The sequence below is a fragment of the Myotis davidii genome, unplaced genomic scaffold (genome assembly GCF_000327345.1).
Source record: "Myotis davidii unplaced genomic scaffold, ASM32734v1 scaffold97, whole genome shotgun sequence".
Classification (NCBI taxonomy): domain Eukaryota; kingdom Metazoa; phylum Chordata; class Mammalia; order Chiroptera; family Vespertilionidae; genus Myotis; species Myotis davidii.
This window is the reverse complement of record NW_006289392.1, coordinates 520,564-536,490: the sequence shown is the minus strand read 5'-3', so window position 1 is coordinate 536,490 and position 15,927 is coordinate 520,564. Positions and strand designations below refer to the sequence as shown.

The window sequence follows — 15,927 nt, the reverse complement described above, 5'->3', positions numbered from 1 at the left end:
TGGAAGCTCCCAGCCTCTCCTTTTTTCCTTTTCCTTTTCTTTATTCCGGGATTTATTTACCTTCTATAATTGAAACTTTGTAGCCTTGAGAGGAGCTCAGAGCCAGCTAAGGCAGGCGGGAGGGAAGCTTGGCTTCCTCCACCACCAGGGGCAACCCAAGCCTCCTGCTTGCTCCAGCTTCATGGCCACAGCCTACTGAAAGCAGATATCGTGGGTGTATTTACCTTCAATGATTGAAACTTTGTTGCTTTGAGTGGAACTTAGAGCCGGCTACGGCAGGCGGGAAGCTTGGCTTCCTCCATCACTGGGGCAACCAAGCCTCCTGCTTGCTCCAGCTCCATGGCTGCCGGCTGCCATCTTGGTTGGGTTAATTTGCATATAGTTGCTCTGATTGGCTGGTGGGCGTAGCTTCGCTATAAGGCATAGTGAAGGTACAGTCAATTTGCATGTTTGTCTTTTATTAGTGTAGATTATTGTTTTAAAGCAGGGGTGGGGAACATCCAGCCGGTGGGCCAAAATCATTGGGTCTGGCCCTGCCAAGGCATTAGGGATGAGTTCCTGGGGGGGGGGGAGCATCCAGCCTATAGGTCATATGAGGCCTGAGAAATCATTTGGTCTGGCCCTGCCAAGGCAGTAGGGGTGAGTTAATTAAATGTTTCACCAAATATGGCAGGCTAATTTTTAAGTTGATCATTTTGTATGGCCTGTGAATGATGTTATAAATATCCAAATGGCCCTTGGCAGAAAAAAGTTTCCCTACCTCTGGTTTAAATAAATAGAAATCAAAGTGATTTAAAACTAGAAGGAAGCAGGGGGAGTTGATTTTAGCTGATTTGAACAGGAAAGTCTTTGGGTGAACAGTCAGAGCTAGCAGCTGAGAGGTGTGCAGAATCTGGCTGGATGGAAATGGTGTGACACCTAGGTGGAGGGAAAAGCCCGGGCACAGCAAACATCAGGACAGCTGTAGTCCGTCCGAGCCAGCGCAGTGGCTCCGTGTGTCTAAGGAAAGGGCTGTGACAGGGAGTTGTGTGGGAGGAAGATGAGCAGCATGTCAGAGCCGGAAGCTTTTCTCCAGGCTAGGGTGCTCTGTGTAGGAATGTGCTCAGTGTCATCAAGAGAGTTTTTTCAAATGGACTTTTTCAAGGTAAGGGGAAACAATTGAATTTTTTTTTTATCAAAGAAGCACTATGATCCATGTTGTACTTCAGAAATTAGCTAGGAGAGGTACATTGCATAGGAGAGAGACTGGTGACAAGGACAGTGAAAGTTAGAACATGTGTCCAGTGCGGGAGAGAGAGGGGGCCTGAAACAGGATGGTGCTCATGAAACCAGAGAGCAGGGGATGCTATAAGTGAGATCAAATAGATAAAACTGGTAGACTGTTAGGGTCCAGAGAGAAGTACAAACTGATTAGTAGTATTTCAAGCCTCGATGATGGGGAGGGTGAGTGCCATTATCAGAAATAGCGGGCTCTGGAGGCAGAACTGATTCAGAATCTAAATATTGAGTTTAGCTAGAGCATAGTCAAGGCAGCTGGATGCTGGGCCACCACACACAGCTGGTAAGCGGAGTGCTGAATACCAGGAGTGTCCATGCCCCTGAGAACACCACCTGCTGGGGACAGTCTTTTTCCCTCTGCCGTGGTTGCCTGGCATGTTCAGTAATCTCATAAACTGCTACTACATTGGGGTGACATAATTTTTTTTAAGATCTAAGTCCCTTGAAAAATTGCAGTCTGCTAAAATCTTGTCTATGAGGGCATCAAGCCCAAAACACAGACTGGGCTCTGTCTGCTGTATTATATAGGACAAGCTATTTTTAAAGCTTGTTATTGTTACCGTAGCTAGGAAACAGACAGGAAATGAATGATTTTTGTGAAAAATATAGATAGTAGCTAGATGGTATATTTGCATTTGTAGGAAAAGCAGTGCCACGCTAGAACTGGCCACCCACACTGGCAGAGCACCTTGGCACGCAGCCAGCCCGCAGAGATACACTGTCTTACTTGTGGACCATTTTGTTTATGTCAGCAAAAATGCTCGTGCCGGCCTGGCCAGCGTGGCCCAGTGGTTGAGCATTGACCTATGAACCAGGAGGTCATGGTTCACTTCCCAATCAGGGCACATGCCTGGGTTGTAGGCTCGGTCCCCATTGTGGGGCATGCAGGAGGCAGCCAATCAATGATTCTCTCTCATCGATGATGTCTCTCTCTCTCTCTCTCTCTCTCTCTCTCTCTCTCTCCCCCCTCTCTCTCTCCCTCCCTCCCTCCCTCTCTCTCTGAAATCAATAAAAAAAATACGTATTTTTTTAAATGCTCATGCCTTTTCCTCCCTAGTACTTTCCTTGGGGCCTATCAGTAAATGCCCACACATCCCAAACTAGCAGGCAGACATCCAGTTCCCATGTGGGTCCTATGGCTTCATCCTCATTGACTACGTAACACCTGTTGGTTGTCTTCTAGAAGATGCTTCGTAACTGCATGTATTGCTCACCCCTTTACATCTCAGGTAGTGGCAGGTTCTGTGCATCTCAGAGCTTTCACTCCTTCCCTCCTAAAAGTCCTCACCTTAAAACTGTCAGTGAAGTCCTTTAGGGAGTTCATGTTGAAATGTTGGTTTGGGGCTCCTCCAGAAAATGGCATCCTTCTGAGACAGTCACCCAACTCTGAGCACTAACTGAAACCCAGGTGACAAAGAGACCATCTGGAGGGCAGATGCACAAACCCTGTTGTGTCAGTCTTTTTTGAGGGTTTCTTTGGGAATCTTGAATTTTTTTATACATACACATTTCAGTCTCGTTGAACATTTTATTGGAGATGATAATAACTGGATTTTCCAAGTTCCACTTTCATAGCTGGATAGCAGAAGGGAACTGTGAGGCTAAACTGAAAATGCCAGTGTAGTAAATGTTTCATGTCTGCTTACATTTTTAATAACTGTTATTATAGAGGTAGTAAAACACCTAAGAGAAGTTCTGAGAAGGATGTACATCCAGCTCCTAACAGTTTTCATCTCTCAGGCTTGGTAAAGGGAAGAAACACACTTTTATATCTGAATTTGAATTTTTAAACACATAATTGGAAACAACAAAACAAATCAAACTCACATAGGGAAAATCCAGAGAGCTGTTAAAGAATGAATTAACTTATCCATAATCCCACTACCCGAGATAAGTATATTTTGGTATATTTCCTGAGAGGGAGTTACAGATAGATGGACAGGTGGGTGGGTGGGTGGGTGAGTGTAGGGGGACTCAGTAAGTAGATAGACTTTTTAAAAATTATATTCTATGATATGTGATTTTGTATTTTGCTTCACATAATAGAACATCATGAGCATTTTTCCCATCTCATGAAATCTTTGAAATCATGAGTTATATTTAACTGCCTAATATATTGTATTAGATCCTTTCTTAACTGTGCACACTCCTGTTTTTAGACATTGGGTACTTATTTTTCCTTCTCCTCCATGCTTCAGGGGAATATGTTTGTGTCTAAATCTTTGTGCCTCTGAGTGTTTCCTTCAGAGACATTCCTAGTACTCAGCTTTCCAGTTCTTCTCTTCCTCACCTGGTTGTTTATTTTAACTTGCCTCAAGATGGTAAAAAGGCTTTAAAAGAAAATTTCCTTTCATTCTGATACTTTAAAATGTTTTTTTATTATAAAGCATTCTCTTTGGTCAATAAAAAAATAATACATACAATATATTGAGTACCTAAGGTACTGTGTCATTTTATATATATATAATTTTAGTTAATCTTCCCAAACAACTTTACTTCCATTTTACAAGTGAAAAAGAAAATAGAAGTTAACTTATAGAAGTTAAGCAACTTGATAATAGGTGATAGAGCCGAGGTTTGAGCCCCATAGCACCTTTTCAACATGTGCCAGCTTGTTAGGCACTTCGATACAAATTCAATAAGCCACAGTCCCAGCCTCCAAACTCAACGGGCTAATATTGTGTATTGGTCTACTTAGACTGCTGCAACAACATACCACAGCCTGGGTGGTGGCTTCAATGACAGAAATGTATTTTTTCAGCCCAAGATCAAGGTTTCGGCCAATTTGTTTTCTGGTGAGGGCTCTCTTCCTGGCTTACAGAGGACCACCTTCTCACAGTGTTCTTCCAGGGCCTTTCCTCTGCTCGTATGGAGAGTTTTTTTGTGTCTCTTCAGCCACACTCAGAGTTAGGGGGAGACTCATACATTCCATCCATAACAGTGTACCTGTGCTATGATCTTGTATTTGTGGTCAGCACAGGCACATGGTATCAGTTAGCGGTAGAGTCTCTGAGTTTGACTCCTACATGCATAGGAAGTCTCTTACTAGAAGTGAAGTGATTGCTTGAGCTTTAAGGAAAGACAAAAACAATGTATTGGAAAATATACATTTACCCATGTTCTATTTGAATTCCTGTAATTTACAGTTAGCCTAGATTATTTCCTAGAGCAGAAGATCGTATTTCTAGCAGCCGAGGTTGATCAGCCCAATATTGCGATCACAGAATCCGAGAACTGCAGTTAGGCTCTTGTTTTATCAAGTGTCCTGGTAGTAAGTTGGCAGGGAAGGGCGGCATGATGACCCCTTGTTCCAGAAAGTGGACTCATAGCTGAAGATGATCACACCTGCGCCAGACTCCAGGCTGCTTCTGATTCAATCATCAAACATCATCTCAGAAACAGACATTGTCTTCTGCCTGTCCCAGGATGAAACTGAATTCAGCAAACATTTTCTTTGTTTTTTTTTTATAATTTCATTGATTTTTTTACAGAGAGGAAGGGAGAGGGATAGAGAGTTAGAAACATTGATGAGAGAGAAGCATCGATCAGCTGCCTCATGCACACCCCCCACCAGGGATGTGCCTGCAACCAAGGTACATGCCCCTGACTGGAATCGAACATCAGGACCTTCAGTCCCCAGGCCGACGCTCTATCCAGTGAGCCAAACCAGCCAGGGCTCAGCAAACATTTCCAACTAAAAGACATAATTCTTCTTGTAGTTTAGATGAGGAGATGAGTTTATAAGCAGATAATTTGACAGGAAAAATGACAAATTCAGAGAGACTGAAAGGTTTTTTAGTACTCCAAAAAAGGTAACTTTTCTCTATAAAGGACAAAAAGGACAGAAGGCTCTGGCTGTTGTAAGACTATACTACAAGAAGTATCTGATAAAATTTTGACATGGGCTGTAAGTGTAAAGATAGATAATTACTTTATAACAGTTCTTTCTCTGTTGCTTTTTTCATTTCTAAATCATCCTCTGCTATTCTTAGAAAATTGTATTAGTAGACAGTGAAGGAACCTAGAAGTATGAATAAGTTTCTAAACAGCCACAAAGAGGACTGAGTTTTCTTCTCTCCTACAAGAAAACTATTAAGTGTAGTCAAAGAATGAAAACCGATCTGGAGAAGGGCCAAGGGCAGAATAGAAGTTGCTGACCGGATTTCAGGTTTTGCTGGTGCCGTGGGGAAGATGGGTCTTAGTCTGGAACGGAAGCATCTAACACTCTTCATTTTAAATGACCCTCCTCACTTTAAAATGCACTGGCCACCTTATCCAAGTAATGGCCGCAGACCCAGAGCAGTTTTTATGGAATTACTGTCCCCTCCCCCAGGCAAACAAAGATCTGAGTCACCCAAAGCTCCCGCTCCAAATAAAGGGCCTTGCAGAGCCTTCAGACGAGTTGCCATAAGAGGAAAGTTTCCTGTGTCTGGCACAGGCGTGTCCCACGTCACCTCTCACACATGCGCCTAGCCTGCTTCCAAAGGAAACAAAAGCTCTACCCAGTGTATTTCAGGTGAAAGTGCTGCTTACAACTCAGTGTCTGTGACTGGCTGTTCCTGAGCAGCTATTCATAGGAGAAAACAGATTGATTTCCACGGGGGGATAGTTAAGGTAATGAGCTAAATAATTGCCTCCTCGGTGGGGCTTTTACCAGCCAGAAGAGCAGGCAACCACAACTCCCCTTTGTCTGCTGTTTCTGCTGCCATTAGCTGGTGTGCGTGTCAGCTGCCTGGGAGCTGTGCTGTGCTCCCCCTGGGGGATGGGCACTGGGGATGCTGTGTGTGTGGCTGGAGGACAGCGGCTCCGTGCCTCTGCAGGAATCCGGGGCCTGCGAGTCACTTGTTATTCTGTAACATAAGGCTTGGGCTATTTGCCAGTGAATCTTTTTCAGTCCTCTTTGTGGTATCAGTCCATCTTTAAAGAATTCTTTTTTCCATTCCTCAAACACATAGAACCAGTTAAAGACCTAACCCCAGATAGTTAGGTACTTAAATTATAAACATAAAAGTATGTCTGGAACCTTGCAGCATGTTTTGTGGTTGAAAATTAGAAGAATGGTGGTGACTACTCTTTTTGGTTAGCTCTGAGCCATGCATTTCTTAAAACTCTCATCTTCCCCCTTTTCATTCCCGATTTTAAAGAAATAACTGGTAGGCATCAACTTACTGTACCCCTATTCACCTGGAAACTGCTAAAAAAACTGTTTATTGTAATGATAACTCAGAGAAACCTGGGAGGCAGTGCCGGTGTGGCCATACTGGGCGCCGGTCTCGGTGCTGCAATTGGCTTGCCCTCCGTGTTGTCATTAATAACACATCTGTACATTTTTAGTATTTATATATTGTAAAATAAATAAATAAACTATCCAATTTGAAATAGTTTCTTGAAAATAACAGGCTGTACTATTACTTTGAGTCAAATGTTAGAGCTATGAGGGATCACAATACTTACCCAGGCCATCACTTTATTTCAAGGATTCAGGGAGGTTGTCCTACAAGGTCATAAAATACTTAAAAAAAAGAAAATGTTTGCTGAACTCAGTTTCATCCTGAATTACTGATTTGCCACAGTGCTAACATGTTCGAATCCTCGTGGATTTTTCAAATGTCTCAGCAGAGCAGCAACTGACAGTTTCCTCTCGCACTGACGTTTAGGTCAATGGCTGTCTGCTGGACCCTGTGCCGCCTGTCCTGGCGAGGAAGGGGTGCCAGTCCCTGCCCAGCAGCATGATGGAGACCTCCATTGATGAAGGGCTGGAGACAGAGGGAGAGGCCGAGGAAGACCCCAGCCAGGCCTTTGACGCGTTCCAGTCCACGCGTGGTGGGCAGAGACGGCACACTCTGTCCGAAGTGACCAATCAGCTGGTCGTGGTGCCGGGTTCAGGTATGCCATCCACTGAGCTGCGGGTGAAGCCTGCACGCTGTCAGTCACAGTCCAGTCTCCAATCAGCTCCTAGGACGTAGTCTGTGATGAGCATTTCCCCTGTGGAAACCAGCCTGCTTTTTCCTTTGTGGACAACATTCAGCAGTTGAGGGCAGTCGCCTCTGAGCTGTCTCTTCACTCCCAGAATTCACCAAGTGCCGGGGGCTTACCCAGGACCCTGGCACTTTGGGGTGGCAGAGATCTGCTGGGCACAGATTCTGGTGTGTTCTCCCCGCAAAACTCAAAGCTTAAATTGACATGAAAAATGGTGCTGAAAAAAATGTGCTGGTTGGAGATTAAGGACATTGTCACTGGGAGAACTCAAGCTGGCTGCACTTTGTGTCTTTTGTTCAAAGAAGACACTGTTTGCTATTCCTCATATCTGCTCTGTTTTCTCTTAAAGGGAAAGTTTTCTCCATGAGTGACAACCCTTCCCTGGACAGTGTGGACTCTGAATATGACATGGGTTCTGTTCAGAGGGACCTGAACTTTCTGGAGGACAACCCTTCCCTTAAAGACATCATGTTAGCCAACCAGCCCTCACCTCGCATGGCATCTCCCTTCATAAGCCTGAGACCTGCCAATCCAGCCATGCAGGCCCTGACCGCCCAGAGAAGAGAGGCCCACAACAGGTCGCCCGTGAGCTTCAGGGAGGGCCGCAGGGCCTCAGACACCTCCCTCACCCAAGGTAACTGCCGCTCCCCTCCTGCCTTCTCAAGCTCTCAGCTGGTAGGATTTGAAGGGGGTTGTGGCCATATTGGTATCATACCTGTAGTCACTGAGAGGCCTGTGTTTTATTTAAACTGTTTGGTCTTGCCCTTTCTTCCAGGCATTGTAGCATTTAGACAACATCTTCAGAATCTGGCTAGAACCAAAGGAATCCTAGAGCTGAACAAAGTGCAGCTGCTGTATGAACAATTGGGGCCAGAGGCCGACCCCAGCCTGGCGTCAGCTGCTCCTCAGCTCCAGGACCTGGCTGGCAGCCGCCCTCAGGTGAGTGCTCCGGCCCTTTCCACAGTGGCTTGGCGAGTGCGAGGAGTGAGTGTGTCCTTGAAGGTGTGTCGCTTCATTGGGAGGACTCACTCCAGTCCTGGAGCAAACAGGTTCTTTTGCAAAACTTTTCCTGCTGCTGCCACCTGCTGCTGACAGGTGATGCCTGTCCACGTTGGCCAGGTGATCAGGGCCCCATGGAGGCCTTGGCACCTCAAGCTGTGTCTGGTTCACGGGGCAGATTGTATGTGAATTACCTCTCTGATCCTCTCCCCCCAGGCGCACACACAAAAATTTAGAATAATAAACTTTACCCAAATGAGAAGCTTACTACTACTACTTTTAATGTGCTATCACTTCATTAAATATTATAAATGGATTCTTTGTGCTAAAGATACAAAAGAAATTGCTGTTTATCCAGTAAGTTTATTTTGAGCCTATTTCTCCTGGAGAATTGAAAACATGTCGCCCTTGCTCCTCAGGAGGAAGCTGTTCAGCAGCCGGAAGGCGTTCCTGCGCTGGCCACCAGCGTGCACCCACCGCTGTCCCCGCAGCAGAGCCTGGAGGCCCAGTACCTGCAGCACAGACTCCAGGTGGGCCTGCCCCTGCTGCTCCCGCTGTGCTGGGCCAGGACCGGCTTGTTCAGGACTAGGTTAGGGTGGCGGCTTGATCCCTCGCAGGCAGGGGGCCTGACAGCGCACTTCGGGTTTCTGGAAACACATTCAGACTCAGGTTATGCTCTGTGCCGGCAGCGGGCTTGTCCTCAGACCCAGGCAGGGGGACCACCACAGTGGCAGGAAGGGGAAGCACGGCCTCTGCTTCTCATGTTAGGCCTCATCATGAGGAACAGATAAAACGGGAATCTCACGTTCGCAGATTTCAAACATCAGCGTCTACACTGGTGCCTGAAAACCTCAAAAGATGAATCATTTGTTCATTCAGCTGGTGCCGCTGCCTTTGTTATCGAGATTTAGCCTCATTTTTCCATTGTTTATTCTCTCCGCGAACCTCGCAGTCCCAGGGCACTTTTAGAAATGGAAACTGAAGTAGGTTAGAGCTGAGACAGCCCAGGCCTGCTGACCCAAAGCTGTGGACCCCAAAGCTCTCCCAGGGTCCCAGTGAACAAGTGTCATCAGTCCCTTCACTCTGCGTGGATTGTGGAGGACACACTTGGCCTCCTCCTCCAGGCAGCGGCCCAGTCTGATGACCGTGCCCTAGATGGCAACACATTGTCATGCTTGGGTTGTTTTCTGCTCTTCCAGAAGCCCAGCCTTCTGTCAAAAGCCCAGAACACCTGTCAGCTGTATTGTAAGGAGCCACCACGGAGCCTTGAACAGCAGCTGCAGGAACACAGGTGAGAGAGCTCCTTTGGCCAAAGAAGTCACTTTCTTTGGTGGAAGACTTAAGAATGCTGGGCCCTGGCCGGTATGGCTCAGTGGTTCGATTCCTGGTCAGGGCACATGCCTGGGTTGCAAGCTCAATCCCCAGTGGGGGCTTGCAGAAAGCAGCTGATCAGTGATTCTCTCCCATCATTGATGTTTCTCTCTCTCCCTCTCCCTCTCCCTTCCTCACTGAAATCAGTTAAAGAAAGAAAAAAAAGATTGCTGGGTGTATCCATTCACCCTGGTGTTGCCTCTACTAGGAAAATAGGTTTTTAAATTATTTTTTAATCCTCAAGGATATGTTTTTAGAGAGGTAGATGGAGAGAGAGAGAGAGAGAGAAACATCAATCAGTTGCCTCCTGGAAGTGCCCTGACTGGGAATCAAACCCGCCACCTTTTGGTGATGCGCCAACCGAGCCACCTGGCCAGGATGGAAAATAGGTTTTGATGCATGAGCCAGTGTCCAAGACATGACGGCTAACGCGGCTGTGCGCCTGTCAGGGAAGAGCAGCCCTAGATGTGCTGTTTTCCTTTTCATCTCACAGCCTCCCTTGTGGCAATTCCTGCCGCCTGGCCGCACAAGCAGGAGCAGCGTGGCCAAGGCGCATGGCCCTGCCCCATCAACCAAAGGCCCCAGGGAGGCCAGGGGTCACCTCCGCCCCTTGGACACTGCAGCTGGGAAATCAGCCTCTGGCTTCATAGGGAGAAAAACTTCAGCGCCTCAGAGAAAATGCATTCGCGTTTACTGTCACACTGAGGCCAGTCGGAATTGGGGGACAAAAAGTGAGATTAGGTTGAAGAAAAGTAACACTATTTGCTCCTACCCCCCACTTCTTTTTCTGCCACAGAAAGAGAAGTGAGTGGCTGAGGCTGGTGACGGACACTGCTTTACGTTAAAGTTGCTATCACTGAGGGAGATTTAACATGCTTTCTTTTGGTTTTGCCAATGTAGACTCCAGCAGAAGCGACTCTTCCTCCAGAAGCAGTCTCAGCTGCAGGCATACTTTAACCAGATGCAGATAGCAGAGAGCTCATACCCACAACCCCACCAGGAGGCACCATCGCCACCACAACAGCCTCCACCCTTCAGCCTGACGCAGCCCCTGAGCCCGGTCCTGGCGGCCTCTGAGCAAATGCAGTACAGCCCCTTCCTCGGCCAGTACCCCGAGATGCCGCTGCGGCCCCTGCCCTCCTCGCCCGGCCCTCAGGCGCACCTGCAGCAGCCGCCACCGCCTCCTCCGCCACCGCCGCCGCCACCACCACAGCAGTCGGGAGCTGCCCCAGCAACCTTACAGTTCTCCTATCAGACTTGCGAGCTGCCAGGCACCGTCTCCCCTGAGCCAGAATACCCCACTCCCCATCAGTACCCCCTGGACGGAGCCCAGCAGGGCGGCGTGGCAGCGCCAGACTGTCCCAGGAGCTCGGGGCTGCAGGAGGACCCCTCCAGCTACGACCCGCTCGCCCTCCCTGAGTTCCCTGGGCTCTTTGATTGTGAGATGCTGGAGGCCGTGGACCCGCAGCACAGCGGCTACGTCCTGGTGAACTAGCCCGGCCCGGAAGCGGGACAGGTCCAGCGTAGGAAGCACGTGTGTTTTTACTTCTATTTCAGCCTTTTACATTTAAAGCTTATTTTCTGTCCTCTCCCGAAAGGGGAGAACCAACTTGCCCAACTGGAATCGGAGGCCTGGCCAGGTGGCTGTCGCTCCCTCCCGGCTCAGTCCCTCCCGGCTCCCGGTGGCCCACGCTGGCACACAGCTGTGCCAGGTGGAGCAAGCTCTCACGGAGACGCCGACAAACGTTTTATAAGACACCCAGACCTCGGTTTTATACAGAACTACACCATGATCAAAGGAGACTGGTGAACGCAGGGAGATGTGGGGGGAAGAGGCCGTATTTTTCACTGACACCAGGAGCAACATGCTTAAAGGCACAGCAAGATACATAATGAATGTGATGCACAGGACGTAAGGGAAGGCTATGCTTTGTCGCCGAAGCATAAGTTCTGAGCTGCTGATGCACGTTGTCCCCAAGACCATCGCCGAGCATCGAGCGTGAGCTGTTCCAGGGGCCACTGCCAGCTGGTCCTAAGCCCTACGGCAGCGTCTCCCGGAGCAGCATCGCCTCTTCAGAAGGCGCCATGGGTCACAGACGCAGAGGGCTCGGGGCTCCGGAGATGTCGCCTGGAGAACCCACAGGACCCACCACAGGGGGCTGGGCCGAGGATCTCGAGGAGCCATCGGCGCAGAGCCCTGGGCCAGGAAGGCGGGGGCTTCCCACAGATCTGTGGGGACTTCCGGTCGGACAGTCAGCCTTTAGGGGACGGGACGTGGTGTCTCTTCAAATGTAGTAACTACTTTGACTTCACACTATATTATTGTTGCTAGTAGTTTACTGAGCTTTGTATATCCGGACAGTTTCATAGAGGACTTAGACATTTTAAGAACAAGAAGAATGAACTTCTCTCTCCCATGTGAAGTGGTAGTCCGTGCCTTTTCCCGGATCACGCTTTAATTATTTCTTTTCTGTAGAAACCAAGTTTCCATTCATGTCAATGCTAAATCCAAAGTCACTTCAGTTTGTTTTCCACTGTGTGGGAATCGCATTCTTCATTTCCTTAAAGTTTGACTTGTAATGAAATGTTAGAGTATTACAGCAATATTCAAAACCACAGATGTGTCAGCCACGGAAGCAAATCATCTGCCAAAGTCACTGTATTACTAACAAAACTTAACCCTTGCAGTTCATTCATCAAAATAAGTAAGAAATAGATGCTACAGCCCGTTAACTGTACCGAGTCACCTGTCATTGGGACGGTCACAGCCATGCATTACAAGCTCAGTGTTAGTTAGAGGCTCCCTGCTCTCCTGTCAGCAGGCGAATGCACTAGGCACAGCTTCCTTACAGCACGAGCGGAGCCACCACACAGCTGCGTCCGTGCGTCCAGGACACCTTTCCTCTTCGTAGTGTGTGTCCCGGGCGGGTGAGGAGGAGCCGGAGGGTCTGAGTCCTGTTCTGCCCCCACCTGCCCAGCCCCTCGCGGGCTGGTAACTTGAGCAGCCTTGTTCCCGGCTCCCCCTGGGTCCTGGACACTGCGTGGGGCCCTGGGCGTGGGCAGGACCTGGTCAGCAAGGGCGGCTGCAGGGAGGGCGGGCGGTTATGTCTGTGAGGAGCACAGTGAAAGCAGGAGGACGCCTTCTGTTCCTCGGGGATGGTTTGCCCCTCGTGCTTAAGATTGATGACGTCGTGAAATATTTCATTTCAGAGATCCTTCTGTTAAGGCTTCTAATCTGTTTTAAGTCTTTGCAGAATATGCCAGTTATAAAACAGGGCTTAATTTTAGACTGAAGGATGTTTTCCCAAAATTATTATCGAAGTGCTGTAATATTTATGAACCTTAAATCCTTCCATACTGAACTGGAACAAGCAGTGGGGGCTGCTCGTTTCAGTCACAGGAGAGGCGCAGTCACGGGAGAGGCGTGGTCACGGGAGGGGTGCGGTCACAGGCGGGCAGCAAGGCCAGGAGCCCGTTAGCCAGGACACCCCGGCTGTGCCAGGCAGTCAGGCCGACGGGGCCGGGGGGAGGGTGCAACAGAGAGGCTGTTGGAAGCCGAGGGACCCAGAGACAGACCTCAGCCAGCACCCAGCGGTGGCCAGGCCGTCGGGGACAGGCCCCCATCTGGTGCAGTGGCCTGAGCTGGCCTCTGGGCCAGGGGTGTGAGCTCCTGTTCGCTTTTCCTTTTCTTGTGTATTTCAAGCAGAAATCAGCCCCATGACCCTCTGTCTTCACTGACACAGGCTGGTGGGGAGACGGTCTGCAGCAGTCGGCGTTTCCCAGCCCTGCCCCCTCGGTGCTCCCCGCACAGACACTACGTGGCGCTGGGACGGCTCCTCGCTGCTGCCCGCTGACGGGGCTCCGGCCATTGTATGGGCATCGTTGGCTTTGTTAGCGTGTGAACCAGGCTCCTCTGAAGAGACCTGGGGGAGATGAACACGAGGTAAAAATTTCATTCAGCAAACAGTGCAATATGTGTGGTACTTTATTTTTTTTTTGTCCTTTTTTTTAATCCAGGGTTAGTCTCTATTTCGGGAATTAGTCACTAATTCTGCAATTTCCAGTTGGCAAGAACGTCTTTAGTTTGTCCATGCCGCTGACATGCTGGGCTCAGCAAGGGCATAGAGCGTGTCCCACGGTGCCACCTCGGCCCTCCCAGGCCTGCCTTGCCCTCTTGCTGCCTGGGCACAGGGCCAGAGGGTCCCCTCACCAGCCGCCCTTAGTATCTTCATGAGAAGCCCCGGGGCCCAGGAGAGGAGCTAGGAAAGGAGGACTGGAGGGTCTGTCAGCTCTTATGTGAACAGAACCCCTTCTTTCTGAACCAGCCGCCTCCCAGGAAAGAGAGAGGCCCCGCCCTCCTCGGAAATGAAGAGCTGAGTATGCAAGCCGGGTCCTGAGTTGGTCAGTGGGACTGGCAGGAGCCTGGGACTGGGAGCCCCTAACCTCAGAGGCCCCAGGGCAGTGGAGGCCGGCGACCCCTGGGCAGGGAGGCCCAGCCCACACTGGCCTTGGCCACACGGTGATCAGTGCCTGAATGCGGACTCCTGGAGAGAGGCCTGCCGTTGGGTGGGCAAGAGGGCGTGTTCTCAGCTGGAGAGTGACTGGATGGCCCGGAAGGTAGAGGAGAGCAGCGGCCGCCTCCCTGCCGGGTGGTCAGGGTCCGGGTGGGTGGGGGCCTGAGCCGCCTCTGGTTAGGCCAGGCCCTTCAGGCACGCGGACATGATGAGGCGAGTGGGTCCTTTGGGGCCGTCCGACCCCTAGTCCCGCCCAGGTCCTTACACGGGTCTGTGTGGGGTCAGGATTCTCAGCTCCGGGTCACATTGCGAACCGGCATCACTGTCCTGCGGAAGTCCTGTCGGTGAGGAAACGCGCCCTCCGGGTGACCTCACAGTCCTCTGGCGACAGCACGCGGCGCCCTCGGCAGCGTTGGTCCCGGGACGGTTGCGTCATCCCTGAGCAGGGCCGACCGTGGGGCCCTCACCTGGGCCGCCCTCCTGCCTCCGGGAAGCCCAGCTGCTCCGTCTCTTCATGCCTGGACATCAGAGGTAGAAACGGGAGCAGCTCGTTGGCTGGAGTCACTATCGGCAGGCGTCTTGGGTCATTCTGTTGCTTCTGGAAATCTTTTCAGAGCTTAGCTCCAGAGTGACGTGTGGACAAGAGCAGCATCCTCTGCCTTCCTGAGCGTATGCCTCCCTCTGGCGGGGCCAGCAGTGTGGGCCCCTGGCCCGAATCCCAGGAAGCCACGCGTTTCCAGTTCTTTCTGTGTCAGCTGCGGCCCCGGGAGCAGCAAAGTGCACGGGGGCCGGCCCTCCACGCGCCTCGGCCCGGAGCCCGGCCCCCAGGGCCCTTCGCGGGCTTGTTCCCCACGAGGGTCGCCTTGCTGATTCCAGATTGACAGCCACCCTAGCTCAGTGGTCGGCAAACCGCGGCTCGTGAGCCACATGCGGCTCTTTGGCCCCGTGGCATGGGCCACGAAATTTCAATCACACTGTACGTGCGCACCCGCACGTGGTATTTTGTGGAAGAGCCACACTCAAGGGGCCAGTTTGCCGACCACTGCCCTAGCTGGTTGCATCCCGCGTGGGCAGAACGGGCCTGTGATCTCGGGGATTGAGAAACTGGCGGCTGCGCTGCCCGCACACCTCGCCACCCGCACGCCTCGCCACGCTGGGGCTGACGCTCCTGCCCAGTCCGCAGCTTGCCTGTCCAGAGGAGCATTGCTGAGTTTGCACGTTAACCAAGCACTTCCACAGTGATCTCCTCTGCTCACAGTTCTCTGAAATTAGCTGGACAGGCACAGTGCTCACTGTGACAGCCAGGAAACCAAAGCTGTCGGAAGTCTGGGTGGCTGTCAAGGGCGCAGAGCTCGCCAGTGGGGGAGCCAAGACAAGCTCTTGGGCTCTCTGGCTGCTCGTTCCACGTCCCTTCCCATCATCAGTAACAGCTGACGCTTCATGAGAAACAGCCCCACGTACCAAGCCTCCGGGTCGGTGAAGCGCCGGGTGAGTGACATCGCCCCCTCGGCCTGTTCTCCATTCAACAGCGAACTGGCTTGGAGGGAGGGCCCTCCGGTGACCACTGCTCTTGTCCAGGTGGCCCTCTGAACAAGGCGAGGAGATGCGGCCCCTCAGACCTCCCCCCAGCCCTGCCAACGAACCCCAGACGTGTAGGTTCACACTGAAGACGCCTAGTTTCTCCCAGCTACGCCATACGGTCATTTCCCACAGAAGTAGGCACTAGAAGGACACCTCTTCCTCGGTTGCCAAGGGGCCAGATGGCCCAGCTGCAGCCTGCCCTGCC

The 15,927-nt window shown here is 50.7% G+C and overlaps 1 protein-coding gene across 1 annotated transcript in view; it reads left to right on the top strand.

Moving 5' to 3' along the window:
- SIK2 (salt inducible kinase 2) overlaps positions 1–13,596 on the top strand; it is a 129,182-nt gene extending 115,586 nt beyond the window's left edge. The window contains exons 10-15 of the mRNA XM_006761574.2: positions 6,936–7,164; positions 7,607–7,891; positions 8,033–8,196; positions 8,676–8,786; positions 9,456–9,547; positions 10,528–13,596. Coding sequence (XP_006761637.2) covers positions 6,936–7,164; positions 7,607–7,891; positions 8,033–8,196; positions 8,676–8,786; positions 9,456–9,547; positions 10,528–11,122 — 1,476 coding nt within the window. The 3' untranslated portion in view covers positions 11,123–13,596. The remainder of the gene's footprint in view (positions 1–6,935; positions 7,165–7,606; positions 7,892–8,032; positions 8,197–8,675; positions 8,787–9,455; positions 9,548–10,527) is intronic.
- The last annotated feature ends 2,331 nt before the right edge of the window (positions 13,597–15,927 follow it).